Below are 24,113 nucleotides of genomic sequence, written 5' to 3'. Positions count from 1 at the left end.
ATATTGAGTGCAGCACTTTCACAGCATCATCTTTCAGGATTTGAAATAGCTCAACTGGAATTCCATCACCTCCACTAGCTTTGTTCATAGTGATGCTTTCTAAGGCCCACTTGACTTCACATTCCAGGATGTCTGGCTCTAGGTCAGTGATCACACCATTGTGATTATCTTGGTCATGAACATCTTTTTTGTACAGTTCTTCCGTGTATTCTTGCCACCTCTTCTTAATATATTCTGCTTCTGTTAGGTCCATACCTATTCTGTCCTTTATGGAGCCCATCTTTGCATGAAATGTTCCTTTGGTATCTCTGATTTTCTTGAAGAGATCCCTAGTCTTTCCCATTCTGTTATTTTCCTCCATTTCTCTGCATTGATTGCTGAGGAAGGCTTTCTTATCTCTCCTTGCTATTCCTTAGAACTCTGCATTCAGATGTTTATATCTTTCTTTTTCTCCTTTGCTTTTCACGTCTCTTCTTTTCACAGCTATTTGTAAAGCCTCCCCAGACAGCCATTTTGCTTTTTTGCATTTCTTTTCCATGGGGATGGTCTTGATCCCTGTCTCCTGTACAATGTCACGAACCTCCATCCATGGTTCATCAGGCACTCTATCTATCAGATCTAGTCCCTTAAATCTGTTTCTCACTTCCTGTGTATAATCATAAGGGATTTGATTTAGGTCATACCTGAATGGTCTAGTGGTTTTCCCCACTTTCTTCAATTTAAGTGTGAATTTAGCAATAAGGAGTTCATGATCTGAGCCACAGTCAGCTCCCGGTCTTGTTTTTGCTGATTATGTAGAGCTTGTCCATCTTTGGCTGCAAAGAATATAATCAGTCTGATTTCGGTGTTGACCATCTGGTGATGTCCATGTGTAGAGTCTTCTCTTGTGTTGCTGGAAGAGGCTGTTTGCTATGACCAGTGCATTCTCTTGGCAAAACTCTTATTAGCCTTTGCCCTGCTTCATTCCGTATTCCAAGGCCAAATTTGCCTGTTACTCCAGGTGTTTCTTGACTTCCTATTTTTGCATTCCAGTCCCCTATAACGAAAAGGACATCTTTTTTGGGTGTTAGTTCTAAAAGGTCTTGTAGGTCTTCATAGAACCGTTCAACTTCAGCTTCTTCAGCGTTACTGGTTGGAGCATAGACTTGGATTACTGTGATATTGAATGGTTTGCCTTGGAAACAAACAGAGATGATTCTGTCGTTTTTTGAGATTGCATCCAAGTACTGCATTTTGGACTCTCTTGTTGACCATGATGGCTACTCCATTTCTTCTAAGGGATTCCTGCCCGCAGTAGTAGATATAATGGTCATTTTTCCAGTGGTCGTGTATGGATGTGAGAGTTGGACTGTGAAGAAAGCTGAGCTCCGAAGAATTGATGCTTTTGAACTGTGGTGTTGGAGAAGACTCTTGAGAGTCCCTTGGACTGCAAGGAGATACAACCAGTCCATCCTAAAGGAGATCAGTCCTGGGTGTTCATTTGAAGGACTGATGCTAAAGCTGAGACTCCAATACTTTGGCCACCTCATGTGAGAGTTGACTCCTTGGAAAAGACCCTGATGCTGGAAGGGATTGGGGGTTGGAGGAGAAGGGGACGATAGAGGATGAGATGTCTGGATGGCATCACTGACTCGATGGACGTGAGTTTGGGTGAACTCTGGGAGTTGGTGATGGACAGGGAGGCCTAGCGTGCTGCGATTCATGGGGTCGCAAAGAGTCGAACACGACTGAGCAACTGAACTGAACCATTATAATTTAGTGTACTAAACATTTGATGAATGATTTAGTCTCTTTGGATCACAGTTCTCTTATTTGCGTCTTCTTTTTCATGCTCATTTTCTTATTCTATCACTGGTTGCTAAAAGTTCCCCCAAAACATATAGCATAGAGTTTACTTTCATTTTGCTTCCTGTGATATCTGACTCCTACATGAGTAGTAGGTGTGGAGAAATTGCTAATAGGTATAGATTAATTTGCTTGGGACAACATTGTTAACACTTGGTTGCAGATATGGGCAAATTTTTGGTAAAGGGCCAGAGAAGAAATATCTTAGACTTTGTGGGTCGCGTGGTCTCCGTTGCAGCCACTAGGCTCTACTTTTGCAGCATGAAGACGACTCTGTATAAACACTGCTGTGTTTCAGTAAAACCTTATTTACCATCTGAACTGCAGGCCGTAGTTTCCTGATCTTGTTTATAGGATGAGCACACCCTCTGGGTAGAATTAGATGTAAGCTTAGGTTTGTGGAGCTTACATTCTTACAGAAAATGAACTAGAAGGTAGGTAGGTCAGTGCTATTTAGCTTCTGTCTGTTGTTTATTAATTACATGTTGTCTTCTGCTCTATATTTATTCTCATATAGAAGGATAATAAAGAGCACAATAATAGTCTTGAGTGCCCTACATTGTGGTAAACATTATTTCATTGGTACCTCATGACATTGATACTAAATAGATTTATTATTTATCACCATTTCACAAATGAGGACATTAAAACTTAGAGAGTTTAAATAGCTTACTCAGAGTGAGAGGTCAATCAGGTACTTGAACCTGAGGGATTCTTTGCCTATTTTGTAATTATTGTATAGGGAGGGATTCTCTAAGTCTTGAATAGCCAGAACAGAATCAGGCTTTCTAGGTTTGTTATGAAGCATAGTAGTACAAATTGGAACTATACATAGAATTCTACCTGGAGGGTGTGCTAATGACTGAATCATTAAAGAATTGAAAGGAATTAACAAATCTCTCTGTTTACTTCAACTCTGTAATATACTCCGGTTGCCCTTCTAGTGGATGCCTGATCTAATACCTGCTTTCCCTAATAGCTGGTTTTAAGATGCCTCTTCGCTCTACCTTTTATTCCTATTTAATATTTTTATAATATACCTCCTTCATAAACTTTGCTGTATCGTATATTCCTCCTTGTACCATTCATACCCCTCTGTAGTGGCTACCTATTTCAACTTCGCTTTGGAGTAGTCATTGTTTTGTTTTGTAGTTCAGTTGCCAAGTTGTGTCCAGCTCTTTTGAAGACCCATGGACTGCAGCCTGCCAGGCTCCTCTGTTGATGGGAGTTCCCAGGCAAGAATGCTGGAGTGAGTTGCCATTTCCTTCACTTTGAAGGAGTCATTGTGTCCTGGGCTCAGTTTTTCATTCTTGATCATCAGCTTTTTCTTCTCCTTGTCCTCTCTCCTCCGCCTCTCGTGTCCCCACAACTCTCCTCTTTCTTCTCTACTTATTTTGAAGGATACTTGACATATAATCAACTACTCATATTTAAGGCGTTCAATTTGGTGAGTTTTGACCTATGTAGACCTGTGAAACCATCACCGTAATCAAAAGACTGAACATTTCTATCACCTCCCAAAGTTTCCTCGTGGCCTTTGCAGTCCACCCTGTCTCTGACCCTGTCCTAATGCTTCCTGTAAGTTGCATTTAGTATGCATTATTTTTGGTCTTGCTTCTTTCTTTAATTCAGCATAATAATTTGAGATTCATCCTTGTTTTGTATATGAGGGGATTCACTTCTTCTTATCAGTTCAGTTATGTCCGACCCTTTGTGACCCCCATGGACGCAGCACAACAGGCCTTCCTGTCTATCACCAACTCCCAGAGCTTTCTCAAACTCATATGTCCATCGAGTCAGTGATACCATCTAACCATCTCATCTTCTGTTGTCCCCTTCTCCTCCTGCCTTCCATCTTTCCCAGCATCAGGGTCTTTTCAAATGAGCCAGCTCTTCGCATCAGGTGGCCAAAGTATTCGAGTTTCAGCTGCACCATCAGTCCTTCCAATTAATATTCAAAACTGATTTTCTTTAGGATGGATCTCCCTGCAGTCCAAGGGACTCTCAGGAGCTTCTCCAACAACACAGTTCAAAAGCATCAATTCTTTGGTGCTCAGCTTTCTTTATAGTCCAACTCTCACATGCATACATGACTACTGGAAAAACCATAGCTTCGACTAGACGTACCTTTGTTGGCTAAGTAATGTCTCCGCGTTTTAATGTGCTGTCTAGGTTGGTCAGAGCTTTTCTTCCAAGGAGCAAATGTCTTTTCATTTCATGGCTGCAGTCACCATCTGCAGTGATTTTGGATTCTTCTTACAGCCGAGTGGAATTTCCTTGTATGGACAAACCACATTTTGTTAATTGATTCATTATTGATGGGTATTTAGACCGTTTCCAGTGTTTCACTTTGTAAATAAAGCTGTTAACATCTGTGTGTAAGTGTTTGTATAGGCATATGTTTTTATTTTAACTCGTGTAGATAGTTAGGAGTGAATTATCTAATCATATGATGAGTGTATGTTTAACTTTTAAAGAAACCTTCATACAGTCCAAAGTGGAAGTAAACCAAAATGTACCAATTTATTTCCCCACCCCCCATCACAGGTTGTGACAGTTCCACTTGTCCACATATCTATTGATACTTCATATTATATTTTAACTTGCAACCACTTAAATTGGTATTTGGGTATATTTCCATATTTTTTTTTTTTTTACAGTGTTGAACATCTTCTTGTGCTTGCTGGCCATTTGTGTATATTTTGTGAAATGCCTGCTTATATCTTTTGCTTATTTAAACAAAAAATTGTTTTTTAATACCAAAAACACTTTGTATTGAGGTATAACCAACTAACAATGTTGTGATAGCTTCAGGTGTATAGTGAAGGGACTCAGCTATATATATACATGTATCCATTCTCCCCACTCCCATCCAGACTGGCACATAACACTGAGCAGAGTTCCATGTGCTATAGGATAGGTTTTTGTTGGTTATCCATTTTCAGTATAGCTGGTGTATGTGACCTCGCCTCTTTTCTTAAAGCCTGGTTTGTTTATCATCTTATTGTTGTAATTGTTCTTTATATAGTCCAGTTACAAGTTGTTTATTTGAAATATGTGTTGTGAATATTTTTTCTGTCTGTATTTTGCCATTTCATTTTCTTAACTAAATCCTTTGAAGAGCAGACTTTTAAATTTTGATGGAGTATGATTTGTTGGTATACTTATTTTTATGGTTCATGGGTTTTGTGTACTATCTAAGAATCTGCTCTCTACTTCAAGATTTTTCTCCTTTATTTCCTTTTGTAAGTCTTATAGTTTTAGGTTTGTGACCCAATTTGAGTTAATTTTTATGTATCCTGTGAGTTAGGGTTGAGGTTCATCTTCTGATTTTCCCAAATGCATATCCAGTGGTTCTACCATTTATTGAAAAGACATTGATGTGTCCCCATTAAATTGACATGGCCGTCATAGGGTTCTTGAGTTTACATTTAGTGTTTTATTGCTGCCTCAAGTTCAGATATTTTGTTATCACTTGAAATCAAGGAGATAAGCAATTTTGCCTGGTTTTTGCTAGGTCATAGGACATTAATAATACAGTTATGCATATCATAGGAATTATGTTTTTAACTGACTCATTGATTTTCAATTCAGTCTGTTATTTTATTTTTAGGTGTTACACATAATATCGCATTGCTTCGAGAGGTGATAATCAACTCACGCTTTATAGAAGGAGACATCAACACTAAATTTCTTTCTGATGTATATCCAGATGGCTTTAAAGGTTTGTATATATTGAAATACTTTAATGTATTAAAGTTATTATTTTTTATACTTTATTACAATGGATGCTTTCTTCTCTTCTGAAATTAGGGCTTTTCACCTATGTTGTGCTTGATACTAATATGTTAATACCTAAGAGTATCCTAGGCTATTGACATTCATGATTTCGAGTATTCATGAGTGACTCATGAATGTGTAATAGTCTGTAATTTTGTTGAGTGAGAAATTCAGCTAGTTTGTGGAATGTTGTGTTTCTGAAAGCCAATACAGATTTGTATTCCCTGCTGATAAGAATATATATAGGATCTCTTCTTTAATGTTAACACTGTATCTTTATGAAAATGAGCACTGAACATTTCAGACTACCAGGTGCTATTCCTATTAATGGAAATGGAGATGTCGAAGAAGATGAAGATTTTATCCTGAAAATTGAGTTTTGAGTAAAGTAATGAATGTTCTGTGAAAGTTAGCACTGCAGGGTTACCCGTGAGTGTTTCCGGGGAGCAGCAGTTACTCATCGGGTGAGAGGTAGAGAAAACCCTTGAGTGAGCGTCAAAAGCATGGTTAACACAGTACTAAGACCCTGACAGCACTTACTTGGGACTTACTAGAAATGTTCAAGTGAAGGCCAGAAAGCTCTCCATATGTTTCTAATGAACTTGGGTACATATGAAGCTTAGATCTTCTCTCACAATTTTTAAGTGTGCTTCATATCCATTTAAAGTGTTTTAATATATAAAATGACTCATTCATTTTAGGAGCTGTATGTAGATTCAGGCCAGCTTCATGTAGAGATATTAAATACATTTACATAGCAATTTCTTACCAAGGAATTTATTATGGAGTGTTTGTAAGACTAACTGGGGATTACTGATTTGATTGTTCTTTCAAAACTCTAGTGTTATAGACCTTTATCATTAGTACCAAGAAAAATAAAGTGTTTTATTTCGGAACTTGAAACAAAGACCAATGAGTCATCATGTTCTTTTTCCCGAACTTTTGAATTTTTATTTTTTTTAAATTTTATTTTATTTTTAAACTTTACATAATTGTATTAGTTTTGCCAAATATCAAAATGAATCTGCCACAGGTATACATGTGTTACAACCTTAACATGATTGCACTTTTCTACTTATGTGATTATTTCATTAATATCTCTTGGTTTCATGAAGTCAAATCCCACTTATGTTTTTGCTTTTTATTGTATCCATACAACTAAAGCAGACCCTAAATAAATATTTGTCAAATTAATGAAAGGAATGTTGCTCATAATGTAGGTGAGAAGGTGTCACCTTGACTATTTTGAATTAACTGTACGTGTATTCAGATTACAGATTTGTTTGGATCCTAAAGTTTTGGCTTCTTGTCCTGTCTAAAGTTTTAATTAAAAGTTGTTGTCAGTTGTGAAGTGGACTTGGATTCCCACGTGCTTTTGTGTCCGCCTGGCTTACATGAAACAGTAGGCAGGAGGAGATGACAGATCAAAATATTGTGTGTGTACATGGATATTTATGTATGCATTTACACATTTATATATGTGTTTATGCATATTTGGTGTCATATCCCATTACCATGGAGCACTTAAAATTTCTAATTGGAGTTGGTTACTCTGTGATATATATTTAGCAGCAATTGAAAATGTTCCAAATTCTCAAGAGACCTCAGAAGTTTTCTTAAAATCAAACATTGCAGTTTGTTGTAATAAGCTTAATATATTACACTTCTTTTTTGGGATGGATTAGCACAGACACTATAATTCTGATTCTTATGCATAATAGTTTTTAAATTGTGGTACGTTGTTAGAGGGCCTTAGCAGTTTTTAATTCAGCCTTCATTTTACGTATAAGGAAACCAAAGCACAGAAAGCCTGATAAAGCTAAATGATCAGTGACATAATAAAGCCGGAAATGAGAGTTTTCAACTTCTGTTTTAATAGTCATTCTGTTGTGCTAGATTTCAAATTCATAAGTCACAGACATTTTCAGAGTATGCTGTGTGTTGTCACGTAGGGACTTGAGAAGTGCACACCTGTGTTTGCCGTTCTGAACGTCTGCCACTGATTGTGTTCCTTCATGTTGTTTTCATGTCAGTTCTTTCTTCTCTGAGTGGCTACTATATCTCCTCCTCCTTCTTCAGATGATTCTACCTCTTCTTCCCAATTTTTCTCCATAGGAGGTCCTAAATATATTAAACTGTATCATCTTTGATTGTTTGATATATGTGCCTGAAAGAGACAGCAGGAAGTGGCAACTGAAGTTAATCCGGGATCTTATCCATATGTTTGAGGCTGGGTCATTTTGCCCCTTTGGGATTACCCATCTGCTTCCCATCTGTCCAGCTACCCCAGATGCTGTTCATAGGCTAGTGCCTGTTTTATGACTGCATTAAAATTTTCTATTATATATGTTTATTATCCCAAGTTTATTTGTAGACTAGGACAGTGTTACTAAAGACACTCAGGCTGAACTTTGAAAAGATTGTGTCTAAAATTTAAAAATAGAATACACAGAATTTGTTCGTCATGTCAACTTATTAGATGTTGATGTTGAAAAGGTATTTTCCTTTGATTCTGAAAAGTAAATGGAAAATGGAGGAGTAGATACTTTGACTTTGAAATAAAGGGAAAATGAAGAAGAAGATACTTTAAGAAATATTTCATTTAGCCTAAAATGGCAATTTCGGACTTATTTCTCTGCTGCCTTGCTGCACTTGAACCACCAGCCCTATCAAATTATTAGATATCTTTAGATATCTAATTATTAGAATTATTATCCCTATCAAATTATTAGATATATGATTTCTATTAGAAATTATTAGAATTATCTTTCTCTTCTGAAAAGTTGCAGAATGTTTAGAAAACTTTGATTCAACCCAAGAAGTCTACCATTAAATTATACTTCTCTTTTTTTCCCTCTGAATTTAATCATGTATTTCTGTACCTTTAAAAGTGTTAAATACATGACTGAAGTGTTGCCTTTAAAAATTCAGTCATTAAAATCATTCAACAAATAATTGGTATATGCAGTAGAAGAAAATCAAAGAGAAATAGTGTATTTTCCTCATCCTTAGTGTGGTTCTATCATTAGGGAAATAGACCAGTAAAGAACTAACTACACTACAGGACAGAATAGAAGGAGCACTAAGGTGAAGATATAAGCTGAGTGTCTTAGAGCGGAGAAAAAAGAAACCAGTTGTGATCTGGGGAGTCCAGGATGGCTTCAAGGGATAGGGAGTGTAGAATGTTAAATGCTCTCTCTGAGGACTCTATTCTGCAGGTGCTGGGGCCACAATACTGCCTCAGGAGAGACTCTGCATGTATCTCTTCCTGATCTTCCTTCTTTGATGCGATGTTGGTGGTTTGAAATAAGCCTTGGAGAAGGTATTTACAGTTAGGGAATTAGCACGTGCTTTTCACTGGGGCTCTTTTCCTTCCCACATCCCAACTGGTTATTAAACTTTTGCGGGCAAACCACTGCCTACACTTTGACCTGATGATCACAAGCACACAGAGCCATCTGCATACAAAGGAAGAGGATTTCCGCAGCCAGAGAGGAAGAGCCTAGAAGAATCCCTGAGGACAGGCAGTCCTCAGTTTTAGACCTGCGGGCATCGGCTGTTTCTCTGTGACAGGGTGACTGTCTTCTCCGCCCTGGCAAAGGCTTTGAGGTTCTTCGCGGTGGAAAACAATGAGGGCTTCCTAGGTGGCACTAGTGATAAAGAATCCGTCTCCCAGTGCAGGAGACATAGAGGCATGGGTTTGATCCCTGGGTCAGGAAGATCCCCCGGAGAAGGAGATGGCAGCCCACTCCAGTGTTCTTGCCTGGAGAATCCATGGACAGAGGAGCCTGGCGGGCAACAGTCCATAGGGTTGCAAAGAGTCTGACACGACTCTGAGGGACATGCCCTGAGGGACGTCGGGCAGAGAAGGTAGAGGATCAAGTGAAAGTGGACATAATGTGGTGATTCCTTCTCTCCCCAGCCCTGTTCTCCACTTGGTTCCCAGAGTGCTGGCAGGCAAATAGCTACAGGCACAATAGTAGAATATCCCAGAGAAATCTTACTGCTGTTTAGTTGCTAAATCATGTCCAATTCTTTGCGATCTCATGGACCGCAGCCCGCCAGGCCCCTCTGTCCATGGAATTCTCCAGGCAAGAATACTGGAGTGGGTTGTCGTGCCTCCTCCAGGGGATCTTCTCCACCCAGAGATGGAACCCTGGACACCCAAGTGTCCCTCTTGGCAGGAGGATTCTTTACTGCTGAGCCACTAGGGAAACCCCTGAGTAATCTAACCAACCCTTAAAGGGATTACCCAAAGATTCCCCCCAAACAAAATGACCCCCAGACTACCCTACCCATGAGGCCAGGGGTTGGCCAAGCCGCAGCCCACATGTAGAGCACGCATGGCTCAGGGTCAGGACACCTGTCAGCACTTTCTCATACACACTGCCTTAAAATGGAACCCCCAGGAAAGTGTCAACCACAAACGGTTGGAAGAAAACCACTTAGGAGAACACAGATGAGGCTTCTTAAAGCTAGGTGGGCGGGTAATAGCAGGGGCTTCACAGAGGCCCTCAACGAGGTGCTGCACCAGGGGCTTGACCTACAGTAACCACTGGAGTGGAGAGCGTTGACGTATTTGAGGGCTCACGGCTTTGAAGTTATCCCCCAGAAGGTTAAGAAAGTTTGTTGCTCAGTTGTGTCTGACTCTTTGCAAACTCCTGATGCTTACCAAAAAACAGGTGTTAGAAAGATATTTGATATATTCAGTAGCCACTTGGTAAAGAAACTCTTTCTAATAACGCATTTCTAATAAAAGTAAAAGTAAGCCAATTAAATTTGATTAAAAGGCTGCTTAATGAAAACTAATAAAAAGCATCATTTTACATGATGAAATGCTGAAATCATTTCCCTTAAAATCAAGAATGAAATGAGGTCAACTATAAAATTACTATTATTATTAAACACTGTTATAAAGGATAAAAAAGAAAAAAAGGAAGTAGTATAAATATTTTTTGAAAGAGACTTTTTTCCCCCAGGTATTATTATATTCCTAGAAAACCCAGGAGATCCTAGTTTTATTAATAAAAACTTCTAGACTTAAAAAGCGAATTTGGCAAGGTGGCTGAGTACAACAAGAAAGTATGCCAAGTCAGTGACTTGTGTGTAAGCTAGGTTGATATGAAAATAGAAAAAAACCAAACCTTTTCATATTAACCATAGTATCTTGTAAGACTGTAGAGAAAATGAAATGGGGAAGACATAGAACCTTTGTGAAGATAGTTGTAACTGTAAAATCTTGTCAAGGAACAAGAACAGAATCCGAACAGATGGGTAAAAAAATCAGTTATTGTTTGGGAGACTTGGCATTTTTGGGAACTGGTCTTTCTCAGATTAATACACAGATTTTATGTAGTTCCAGTTAGATTCACAAGGTTTACTACATAAATCATGTTTAAAGCTTGTATGTAATCATAGATTTCTGAGACTAGCCAAGATTATGTGAAAAATAAAGAGCAAAATTGGCTTCCATATATTAAAACATATTGCAATGCCTCTATAAGAAGTATAATGTAAAGGATAAAATATTCTTGTTTATGATAGTATCTCTGATACATTGTCTTTCTGGACCTGAATACCCCTCTTTTGACATGGCCAGAGTACCTCAAGAGTGGTCAGGACATTTATTTAATGTTTTAGGATGTCTAAGGGCTTCCCGGGTGGCTCACATAGTAAAGAATCTGCCTGCAGTGCTGGAGACCTGGGTTCGATCCCTGATTTGGGAAGATCCCGTGGAGGAGGGCATGGCAACCACTCCAGTACTTTTGCCTGGAGAATCCCCATGGAGAGGACCCTGGTGGGCTGCTGTCTGTGGGGTTGCAGAGTTGGACATGACTGAGCGACTAAGCGTGGTACAGGATGTCTAACTGCAGTCTAGATTGGTGATGTACAAGCGGAGGAGGGAATAGAATTATTCAATGTTAGATTGGAAAGGCCAGATCTATGGGTGGAAGTCACAAAGAAGCAGTCTCACTCAGTATAAGAACTGGCTAATGATTCAGAAATCCTTGTAAGAAGTCTTCATTCTCCTGTATTGGAGGAGTTCTGTGGGTCATATATAACCATCTGTCCCACACCGCAGGAGAAGAGACACCGCACTGCACTGAGGATGGAGTTGACGATCTTCGTAGCCCTTCTCTATTAAAATTACTTGAGGTTCTTTAAAAAACTGTAGAAACAGATTGAGTAGCAGAAGTCAAGAAGTTTTTAGCACTCTTATACCAAATTTATTGCATATTTATCACTGGCAAAATTTGAAAATCTGTTCTGCTATCAATAAAAGGGTTAAAGTTGTTATGCATTATATCAGTTTGCCTATGAGATGTGATGGAATTCGATTTTTACTTGGGAACCTCCTTTCTCAATATTGCCTGAGTCAGTGCAGCTGGTAATTTATTAGACCAAGTGAAACACAGGTTACTGCAGGGAAGCTAGCTTGAAAGGCAAATGGAAAAAAAAACCCAGATCTTTTCATATTAACTATAGTATCTTGTAAGACTATAGAGAAAATGTAATAGTGAAGATAGAACCTTTATGAAGACAACTGTAAAATCTTGTCAAGAAACAAAAAGTGCAGTCTGAACACATGGGGAAAACTCAGTTATTGTTTGGGAGATTCAGCATTTATGAGTGCTGGTCTTTCTCAGATTAGTACGCAAATTTTATATAATTCCAGTTAGATTCACGAGGCTTACTACACAAGTGATTTAAAAGCTTAAGGATACCTTGTTTTGCCTTTTTTTCCCACTCTGTTGGTGGTGATATATGACGTGCAGATGTGTCTAGAGAAGAGTCTACTTTGTGAACCACTGTAATAAATGTATTTTACATCATGACTTAGGATACACACACTCTGGATAATAGTGTGAGCAAAGTGCTCTCATAAGTTTTATTGCTGGTCTGACCCACAAACTGGTTTCATGAGCTATTACTAAGTGGTTTGTATTACACAGTTTGATAAAGATGAGTCGAAAACAGCTTCTATTCAAATGAGATCAGGAGACATGTAACTTCAGCATCACTCTGGAGCTTGTTATTAATAGAAATAAAGATTACTGGGCCCCACCTCAGGCTAACTACCAATCATGCTCCCCAGGTAGAGCATGGGAATCTGAGCTTTAATCCAGGTGATTCTGATGCACAGTGAGGTTTGAGAAGAAGGTCCTCTTCATACTCCAAAGAGCCTTTGTGGTTATATATTTGCTATGTTGTAAATTGGGCTTCCCTGGTGGCACTGGTGGTAAGGAACCGACCTGCCAATACAGGAGATGCAAGAGACGTGGGTTTGATCCCTGGGTCAGGCAGATCCCCCTGGAGAAGGAAATGGCAACCCACTCCAGTATTCTTGCCTGGAGAATTCCATATTTTAAATTAAAACTTAGGAGCTTTAAAAATAATTATTAATTCATTTTCAAAGTAACACTAATAAATCCATTATATGTTGACATCAGAGGAATGATACCATCACACATAGTATGTCTAGGTCAGGGAACCTCCACTATATACTCCTGAGAAAACAAGAAGGGGGAACAAACAGAAATCCTAGCATTATTATGAAAATAGTTTTGACCTTGCAGACCCCCAAAGGGTTCTTGGGGACTCCCTGTCGTCCCCAGGCCATACTTTGAGAACTGCTCTTGTAGATGGTATGTTTTTGAGAAGACTAAGCAAAATTTCTGTAATCCTCACTTAGGGTAGTTTGATAGAATCAAAGTAGAATGTTTCCATCACTGCTGAAGGGTTGGGTATGATTAGGAACTTTTCAAAGCCTGTAGGAATGTGGTTTATTAAGCCATTGAGGGTTCTGATAGATCTCACATTATGGAGCTTCTAAGTTTGTCTCAAAGAGGAATGGATTATCAGGTCGTTATACTCTAATTGTGAATAGTTTTAGTCTCATTTATATTTTGAATACTTTCTTAAGACCTAATGTTGAAATTGCTTCACTTCTTTCTGATAAATTTAAATAACTACCTGATCGTTTTTTTTCTGTTTTGAATTGTACAAATGGCATCTTAGTGCAGATGACCCAGCACTCAGATTGGCTGTGCTGCAGCATCTGTGAAGTCCATCATCTTTGTATAGCACCGTGGTAAATAAATAGTGTTAGACATTGCGGTGAGGTTACAGAGCTCACGGGGGTGTGTTAGCCCCGGCAGACCCTGGAGCAGCCGATCCTGCCTTGACTCTCACACGTCTTGAGGAATTTCTGCGCATAGAGCAGATTCCCCCATGAGCCACACTCAGCCAGACCGGGGCGTCTTCCCCCGGTTGTCAGGTGAGGCCTCTGCCCCCAGGTCCAGCTGTATGATGGTAAGAAGAGTGAATTCAAGAGGGAGAGAGAAATTGGTTGGTTGGTTGGTTGGTTAATTGGGATTCGAACCCTGACTGGGATTTTAGAGCCAAGACAGTCATGTACTTCTTTTCTTTTCATTCCTCACATTAGAAAACATGGCCCGGTCACTGTCCTTGACCAACAACACGCCTTTTCCTCACTTTTATCTTCTCTCTCCTTAGAAGTAAAATTGGGGTAGAGATTGATAAAGGGAAGCAGCTGTGAGGAGCCCTAAGGTTTTCCTAGAGATCTATGTTGATAGTTTGTTTTGTTTTGTTTTGTTTTTGGTAATTGTTCTGTTCTGTGCATCTGTTTAACATCTTCTTTCCCAAATTAGACTATAAGCTTGTGGTGAGCAGGGGTTGTTGTTTTATTTAAATAATCTTGCTCCCTCCTTTCCCTTGGCACAACCTAGTCCCTGGTACCATACTAGCTCCATAATAGACGTTTGATAAAATGCTTGTTTGAATGACTAATAGTTCTGTAATATAGAAGGAAAGATGTTAACATTATGTACGTGATTGATTTCCCTCAGGACACCAGTTAACAGAGACTGAGAGAAACCAGTTCCTGGCAGTAGCGTCATCCTTGTTTGTGGCATCCCAATTAAGAGCACAGCATTTTCAAGACCATGAAAGTTCAAGGTATGTGAAACCATTTAAAACAGAATAAATGAGCAGAGAAACTTGGGCAACATTGAGGAAGGCACTCTGAAATCTTATAGGAAATCCGTTCAAATAGTTTGTATTTATTACTTCTGTTTTCTTACTCTGTTAATTTTGAAAAATGTATTGAGAAGGGGGATAGTACTAAAACATAGGAAATAATCTGAACAGTTAAAAGTATGTGTATAAGAAACAAGAAAGAATTAACAGCAGATTGAGTTAGTTATTTGTGAACCCTAAGTGTACCTTTTTGCTTCCTAATAATCTAATAAGCAAAAGGGAAAACCTGCTTTATACCAGGGCAAATAAAACAAAATCATTGTGCCATTCATGCTTCTGAGTGACAGGATTATTTATTATGAATGTCTGTGTACCTCCTAGAGTAATCCTGCATTATTAGCAAGTACTATCCATTACTTGTTGGAGTGAAATGGGTAGTAAAATTGTGTTATATCAGCTCCTTTTCTTTTTGCTTTTCCTCAAGAGGAAGGGGCTTCCCTGGTAGCTCAGTTGGTAAAGAAGCTGCCTCTGATGCAGGAGACCCTGGTTCGATTCTTGGGTCAGGAAGATGTGCTGGAGAAGGGATAGGATACCCACTCCAGTACTCTTGGGCTTCCCTTGTGGATCAGCTGGTAAAGAATCCACCTGTAATGCGGGAGACCTGGGTTTGATCCCTAGGTTGGGAAGATCCCCTGGAGAAGGGAGAGGCTACCAAATCCAGTATTCTGGCCTGGAGAATTCCATGAAATGTATATAGTCCATGGGACCGCGAAGAGTTGGACACGACTGAGCAGCTTCACTTTCATTTTCAAGAGGAAGGATAATGATTAAAATAAAAGAAAAAAGATGACAGGTGACCGAGCAGGTCTGAAGGGCACAGATCAGAAATTGAGGTTACCCCTGAAGAATTAGGTAGAAGGAAAACAAAATTGGGCTTACGGTGTATATTTATGGCTAATGTTGTTTTAGTGAGAAAACGTTTTTTTTGTTATTTTTTTATTCAAGTTTAGTCGATTTACAATGTTGTGATAATTTCTGTGGTACAACAGAGTGATTTAGTTATACATATTACACACATATACATATATATCATTCTTTTTAACTGTTCTTTTCCATTATAGAATATTGAATATATTTCCATGTGCTATACAGTAGGACCTTGTTGTTTATCCATCCTGTGTATAAAAGCTGACACCTGCTAACCTACCCCCAGCCTCCCACTCCTTCCCTCCCTCAGTCCCTTCCCCCTTGGCAACCACAAGTCTGTACTCTGTGTTTGAGTCTGTTTCTGTCTCATTAGATAGGTTCATATATAAGTGATATTATATGGTATTTGCGTTTCTCATTCTGATTTATTTAGGATAATCTCTAGTTGCATTTATGTTGCTGCAGATGGCATTATTTCATTCTTTTTTATGGCTGAGTAATAGTCCAGTGTGTGTGTGTGTCTGTGTGTGTGTCTGTGTGTGTGTGCGTGTATCTGTGTATGTGTGTGTGTGTGTGTCTGTGTGTGTGTGTGTGTGTGTCTGTGTGTGTGTGTGTATGCACCACATCTTGATCCATTCATCTGTCCATGGACATTTAGGTTGCTTCCACATGCTGTTGATTGTGAACAGTGTTACTGTGAACTCAGGGGTGCATGTATCTTTTTGAATTATAGTTTTGTCTGGATATATGCCAGGAGTGGGATTGCTGGATCACATGGTAGTTCTATTTTTAGTTCTTTCTGGAACTTCCATGCTGTTTTCCATGTAGCTGTACCAACTTACACATTCCCAACAAGAATGTGGAAGGGTTATGTTTTCATCACTTCCTTTTCAGCATTTGTCATTTATAGATTTTTTTTAATGATGGCCATTCTGACCGGAGTGAGGTGTGGTACCTGATTGTAGTTGATTTGCATTGATTTGCATTTTTCTAATATCAAGTGGAGAGTGGGTAAATAAATGTGGTACGTCTTTATGATGGAATACTACTTAGCAATAAAAAGAAATGTGGTATTGATACATGAATCTACATGCATAACCCTAAAAAGAAAATTATGCTAAGAGAAAGAAACCAGTTAAAGAAGACTATACAATGTATAATTTCCTTTATTGGAAATTTATAGAAAGAACAGAAGTATAAAAGACAGAATAAAGGTCAGGTGATTGCCTGGGTGCAGGTGTTAACATCAGAGAATTACACCCTTATACAGTCTAGGTCCAAAACTATAAACCAATAATTATTTTAAATGCGTTAGTCTCTTAAATTATATAGAAAACAAAGCATGGAATTGCAAAACAAAGATAAAATGATAGTAGCTTTCACTCTAGTAATTTTTCTTTCCACTCTAGTAATTTTTAAATGATATTGTTCAGTCGATTCTTCGTGTTCGACTCTCTGTGACCCATTGGACTGCAACATTCCAGGCTTCCCTGTCTTTCACATCTCACAGAGCTTGCTCAAACTCAAGTCTATTTACTGAGTTGGTGATGCCATCCAACCATCTTGTCCTCTGTCATCCCCTTCTCCTTCTGCCTTCTATCTTTCCCATCATCAGGGTCTTTTCTGAGTTGGCTTATTGGAAAAGTTAAAATGATACTAGCTTTCACTCTAGTAATTTTTAAATGTATTAGGCCCTTAAATCATGTAGAGAACAAAAAAGTGAAGTTACAAGCATTGTTGCAATAATACTAGCTCTTAGGATTGTCCATATATTTCCCTTTACTGAGATGTTTATCTCTTCACGTGGCTTCTTGGTACCGTCTAGTGTCTCCATTCCACTCTGCTGGACTTCTGTTAGCATTTTTTTTGCAGGGCAAAAAAATGACTCCCTCAGCTTTTGTTTTATCTGGGAAGATATGAACTGCTCCCTCACCTTTGAAGAATATTTTTCCTGGATGTAGAATTCTGGTTGACAAATTTTTTTTTTTCTTTTAGCACTTTGAATATATCAGCCCAATCTCTTTGGCCTCCAGAGCTTCTGATGAGAAATCTGCTGATAATCTTATTTTCACTTGAAGATTCGTCCCTCTCTTTCAAGATTTTGTTGTCAGCGCTTGAAAGTTTGACTTGGGTCTTTGAGTTCATCTTTGGAGTTTGTTGAGCTTTTTGAATGTGTATGTTCATGTCTGTCATCAAGGTTGGGGTGTTTTCGGTCACTGTTTTTCAGATATTCTCTTTGCCCCTTTCTCTCCTTCCGGGACTCTCACGATGTGTATGTTGGTCTACTTGGTGGTGTCTGCACAGGACCCGTAGGTTCTGTTCACTTTTCTTAAACCATCTTTTTTCTTTCTATTCTTCAGACTTGATAATTCTATTGTCCTATCTTCATATTGACTGGTTTTTTTCCTTTTGACTGCTCAGATCCACCTTTGAATTACCCGAGTGAGTTTTTCATTTCAATTATTGTAATTTTCAGCTCCAGAATTTCTTTTTCATTTCTTTTTAGGTTTTCTGTCTTTTTATTGATATTTTTATTTTGCTTACACATTGTTTTCTTGACTTTTTCCTCCTTTAGTTCGTTTAGCATCTTTAAGACAGTTGTTTTAAAGTCTTTTTCTATTATATCTGCCATTAGGTCTTTTTCAGGGATAAATCTGTTGATCTTTTTTTCCGCTTTGAGTTGGCCATACTTGCCTGTTTATTTGTATGACTTCCGATTTTTGGGTTGAGCATTGAACATTTTAATCTAATTTAATAATGTGATGACTTTGAAAATCAGATTCTTCTTCTTCCCCAAGGTTTAGTGGTTTTCATTATTGTCTTTGTCATTTTGCTGTTTTGATGGTTGCAGACTGTCTCTGTGCCAAGGATCAGGCCGAGATGTAAACTTAAGTTCTTCTGAGGTCCTTTCTTAGACTTTCCCTGGGCATGTGCAGTCACTTGCCAGTTTTCCTTGTATATGCAGTTGTTTTAGAACATTTTAGCCTTTAAGGCCTAGCTCTTGAAAAGGGGAAAAAAGAAAAAAATGAAGGGGGGTGGCGGTTAGGGATACACTGTACTTTTAAATCTCCTGGAAGTCATTCCAGCCAGAGGAGGAGGAGTTTGCAGCAATGCTGGAGGTACAGTAACAATGGCTGCCCGCTTCTCTGTCTGCTCCTCTGTGGTCAGAAGCAGCAGTTACCAGTTCAGAGCTCAGATCCTCAATATTTCAAGGATAGGGTCCGTTTTTGCCCACCCGGGCTTCCATAAGCTGTGTGCAAGCTACTCCAGTGAACACACCCACAGTTGCATGCCAGGCAGCTTGAGGGTAGGAGGATGGGGAGCTGCTGCTGTACTAAAGCTGAAGTTGACCAGAAGTTATCACGATTTACCACCTGAGCCGCCTTCTGAAAGTTACAAAGTGGGGAACTCTCAGTTCTGTTAGACAGATTCTGCCAGTGTGATTGTTGTCTAGGTGGGGAGACAGACTCTTGGTGCTTTCTACCTGTTCTGTCATCTTCCTAGACTCCTCCTCCTGTTATATTGCTATTGAATTCACTACCCTTTGGACTTCCCTGGTGGCTCAGATGGTAAAGAATCTGCCTGTAATGCAAGAGATCCAGGTTCGATCCCTGGGTCAGAAAGATCCCCTGGAGGAGGGCATGGCAAACCACTCCAGTATTCTTGGCTGGAGAATCCCATGGACAAAAGAGCCTGGTGCAGTACAGTCCATAGGGTCTCAAAGAGTTAGACATGACTGAGTGAGTAACTCTCCCATTACCCTTTAGAAGTTGGAAAAAAAATTATGTTTATGAAATATGTAAGCCAAAATTTTGGTTATGTAGATAATTGTGGACATACTATCGAAATAACATTATTTTTGCTGAGTTTCTATTGCACTTACCATTTATTAAACAGACCCATTTATTGTAAAGTTGCTACCACCCTAGCAGCAAAGACCTATAACATTTATACCAGTCTTTTAGACAAAGCATAATCTTGTTTAGGCAAAGTGAATTGAAACTGTGTTGGCTTATTTGCTGAAGAGGTCCCTGACACCAGAGTTGATGTAAGCTGGTTGCCTCTTCCCATTTTGGCTTCACAGTCGTGTTTTCACTATGTTTTCACTTCACATTCACTATGGCCTGGGGAATGGAGACCGGAGCTGGCCTCCAGGTGTGGCTGTGTGTGGCTCCGTCACGGAACTGTTTTGCCTCCAAACCCAGTAGCCTGCAGCACTTCCTTTGTTCTGCTTGTTTTGGCTGCTGATCTTATTTTCCTAGTTTCTCCATGGATGGTATTCTTTCATCATTTATGACCTGGAAAAAAATTTAATAATATGTGCCCCTACTATTTGGATAGTAAAAAGATATTGCATTTTAGCAAGAGAGTAAAGTTAATGTCAGAGACATATAACAGTTTTGCTTTGTCTAATAAGGCAAATTAAGCTTTTGCATAAATACTTACTGTCTTAATATGGAATTATTTTGCTTTGTAATCCTTCTTTTCCTAAACACTTTTCTTGACAGAAGTGAATCATTAAAAGTTGGGTTGAACAATCGCTTCATGTTATTCGAAGATGAAATGATCTTGTTGGCATTGTGGTTTAGTATAGTACTTGGTTTCACTATCTGCTAATGATTGGAGGAGAAACTAGTACAGAAAATAGTTTCCTTCAGGAGTCTTTCATTTAGTTTGGTCAGAAGGCCTGTTTTCCTTGTCATCAGTCGCTCAGTCGCGTCCGACTCTTTGTGATCCCAGTGCACGGCAGCACCCCTGGCTTTCCTGTCCTTCACGGTCTCCCAGAGTTTGCTCAAACTCATGTCCATTGAGTCGGTGAGATTCAGATGTTGTCCACAGGGCAGAATTCCGCTTTCTGCACTTTGACACTCCTCTCACTTTACACTGGTTCAGGTCCAGCTCCACTTTTTACGTGATTTCAAAAGGAGCAGTCATAGAACCTCCTGAATCACTGGGATGCTTTTGGATTTAAGTAACAAAGCCTGATTCAAAAGACACATCTCACGTTGAGCAGGAGGCTCTGAGAGTGGAAAGGACAAGGCTCAGCATGCACATCTGCTGGCGCTGCTTCTTTGTAGTTCCTTAGCCCTGCTTCTGATAGATAGAGTGCCTGATGAACTATGGAATGAGGTTTGTGACATTGTACAGGAGACAGGGATCAAGACCATTCCCATAGAAAAGAAATGCAAAAAGGCAAAATGGCTGTCTGGGGAGGCCCTACAAATAGCTGTGAAAAGAAGAGAAGCGAAAAGCAAAGGAGAAAAGGAAAGATAGAAACATCTGAATGCAGAGTTCCAAAGAATAGCAAGAAGAGATAAGAAAGCCTTCTTCAGTGATCAATGCAAAGAAATAGATGAAAACAACAGAATGGGAAAGACTAGGGATCTCTTCAAGAAAATCAGAGATACCAAAGGAACATTTCATACAAAGATGAGCTCGATAAAGGACAGAAATGGTATGGACCTAACAGAAGCAGAAGATATTAAGAAGAGGTGGCAAGAATACACAGAAGAACTGTACAAAAAAGATCTTCATGATCCAGATAATCACAATGGTGTGATCACTGACCTAGAGCCAGACATCCTGGAATGTGAAGTCAAGTGGGCCTTAGAAAGCATCACTACGAACAAAGCTAGTGGAGGTGATGGAATTCCAGTTGAACTATTCCAAATCCTGAAAGATGATGCTGTGAAAGTGCTGCACTCAATATGCCAGCAAATTTGGAAAACTCAGCAGTGGCCACAGGACTGGAAAAGGTCAGTTTTCATTCCAATCCCAAAGAAAGGCAATGCCAAAGAATGCTCAAACTACCACACAATTGCACTCATCTCACATGCTAGTAAAGTAATGCTCAAAATTCTCCAAGCCAGGCTTCAGCAATATGTGAACCGTGAACTTCCTTATGTTCAAGCTGGTTTTAGAAAAGGCAGAGGAACCAGAGATCAAATTGCCAACATCTGCTGGATCATCGAAAAAGCAAGAGAGTTCTAGAAAAACATCTATTTCTGCTTCATTGACTATGCCAAAGCCTTTGACTGTGTGGATCACAAGAAACTGTGGAAAATTCTGAAAGAGATGGGAATACCAGACCACCTGATCTGCCTCTTGAGAAATTTTTATGCAGGTCAGGAAGCAACAGTTAGAACTGGACATGGAACAACAGACTGGTTCCAAATAGGAAAAGGAGTACATCAAGGCTGTATATTGTCACCCTGTTTATTTAACTTATATGCAGAGTACATCATGAGAAACGCTGGACTGGAAGAAGCACAAGCTGGAATCAAGATTGCCGGGAGAAATATCAATAACCTCAGATATGCAGATGACACCACCCTTATGGCAGAAAGTGAAGAGGAACTCAAAAGCCTCTTGATGAAAGTGAAAGTGGAGAGTGAAAAAGTTGGCTTAAAGCTCAACATTCAGAAAACGAAGATCATGGCATCCGGTCCCACCACTTCATGGGAAATAGATGGGGAAACAGTGGAAACAGTGTCAGACTTTATTTTTCTGGGCTCCAAAATCACTGCAGATGGTGACCGCAGCCGTGAAATTAAAAGACGCTTACTCCTTGGAAGGAAAGTTATGACCAACCTAGATAGCATATTCAAAAGCAGAGACATTACTTTGCCAACAAAGGTCCGTCTAGTCAAGGCTGTGGTTTTTCCTGTGGTCATGTATGGATGTGAGAATTAGACTGTGAAGAAGGCTGAGCGCCAAAGAATTGATGCTTTTGAACTGTGGTGTTGGAGAAGACTCTTGAGAGTCCCTTGGACTGCGAGGAGATCCAACCAGTCCATTCTGAAGGAGATCAGCCCTGGGATTTCTTTGGAAGGAATGATGCTAAAGCTGAAACTCCAGTACTTTGACCACCTCATGCGAAGAGTTGACTCATTGGAAAAGACTCTGATGCTGGGAGGGATTGGGGGCAGGAGGAGAAGGGGACGACAGAGGATGAGATGGCTGGATGGCATCACTGACTCGATGGACGTGAGTCTGAGTGAACTCTGGGAGTTGGTGATAGACAGGGAGGCCTAGCGTGCTGCGATTCATGGGGTCGCAAAGAGTCGGACACAACTGAGCGACTGAACTGAACCGAACTGAATCAGCTAAAGTAGCCACTTTACATTTCCTAATAATAACTCCCTGCCTGCCTTTGTATGGGTTGTATGATTTGTTTTTCTTGTCATGTTCTCCTGGCTAGCACTGCCAGTATAGTTTCAAGTATAAGAGTGCAGGCTTTTGTGCCAGAGAGTTGGATTTCTCCCTGGTTTTGCTATCTCCAGCTGCTATTCTAGGATAAATTATTTTGCCTCCCCTGGACTTTATAATGTCCCTATATTTATATTACCCTGTAATGTGAGGGTAATAGTGGTGCTTAAAGTGTTTGTCAATGTCACGTGAGATATAAACTACTTAACATGATGACCATTAACTTTTATCTATCCCTCCCGATTTTCTTTTTTTTTAATCTCTAATGACGCAAATTGTATTTCAAGGGTAGTAGAAATGATATATACTTGTTTTATTCCTGAATAACTCAACTACCTTGAGTTTTTCAACATCAACAGGTATGTTAGCTATTGGTTTGAAATTTTTTTTGTTAAAGATGTACCCTTCCATTCCTTATTGAATAATAAAATCAGATACGGATATTAAATACAACCATATGTCTTTGAAAATTACCTATTGATCATTATGAGAATTGAGTTTGAAAATTTAGAGAATTTAGCAGGGAACAAAATGATTAAAAAAAAAAAAAATCCTGCCTCCAATGAGCTTACATTTAAGTAGAAGTTAGGCAGACAAAACAGATGTAGGGCATCAAATGATGATAAATATTTTGGTGAAAAGCAAAACAGGGTGGAGGGGCTGTAGAGCATCCTGGGGGCGGATGGTGGGCTAGTTGCAGTTTTAATTTGGTTGCAGAGAAGTAGATGGCAGGATGGATTAGCAGGATGGGAAGATTAACATTAGAGCAAAGGCCTGAAGGCAGAAAGGAGTGAGTCATGTGATTATCCGGAGGAAAGATCCTCTGATGAGAGGAGACAGCAAATGTAAAGCACCCAAAGTCAAGTATGCCTGGCCTGTTTGAGAAACAGCAAGAAGGCAGATACTCTTGTTTGAGAGGAGGAAGCAAACCATAGAGTAATAGAGAAGGAGTCCTTGTTAGGTAGTCTCAGGACTTAGACGTTTAACCTTTGAGCAATGGGGAGACCTTGCAGGGTTTTGACAAAGCAGAGTTTGATGTGACATATGCCACAAGATCATTGGGCGCACACTATCGTAAACGCCTCAAGAGGGATAAGAGTGGAAGCTGGGAGATTAGCTGGGAGCAGAAGTCCCAGGCCTACCCTGGGACAATCCACATTGACGAGTCAGGAAGATCAGATGGATCCAGTGAAGGAGACTGAAAAGGAAGAGCAGAGGACATGGGTGGGAAAGTAGGCAGGCGTGGCGTTCAGAGAACCAACGGAAGGTCGGAGTGTTCAACTGAATTACATCACTTGTGAGAATGACTGTCGACCGTTGAGTTTCACAATGTGGAGGTCATAGGAGACCTT

At 39.6% G+C, this 24,113-nt stretch overlaps 1 protein-coding gene across 4 annotated transcripts in view; it reads left to right on the top strand.

Moving 5' to 3' along the window:
- Positions 1–24,113, top strand: part of PCCA (propionyl-CoA carboxylase subunit alpha) — a 360,537-nt gene that overhangs the window by 196,632 nt on the left and 139,792 nt on the right. For all 4 annotated transcript variants that reach the window (XM_005899258.3, XM_005899256.3, XM_070380776.1 and 1 more), the window contains exons 17-18: positions 5,459–5,569; positions 14,496–14,604. In XM_005899258.3, coding sequence (XP_005899320.1) covers positions 5,459–5,569; positions 14,496–14,604 — 220 coding nt within the window. The remainder of the gene's footprint in view (positions 1–5,458; positions 5,570–14,495; positions 14,605–24,113) is intronic.

Source organism: Bos mutus, chromosome 12 (genome assembly GCF_027580195.1).
Source record: "Bos mutus isolate GX-2022 chromosome 12, NWIPB_WYAK_1.1, whole genome shotgun sequence".
NCBI lineage: Eukaryota > Metazoa > Chordata > Mammalia > Artiodactyla > Bovidae > Bos > Bos mutus.
Note: the sequence above shows the minus strand (reverse complement) of the source record. Positions and strands in the feature narration are given on the sequence as shown.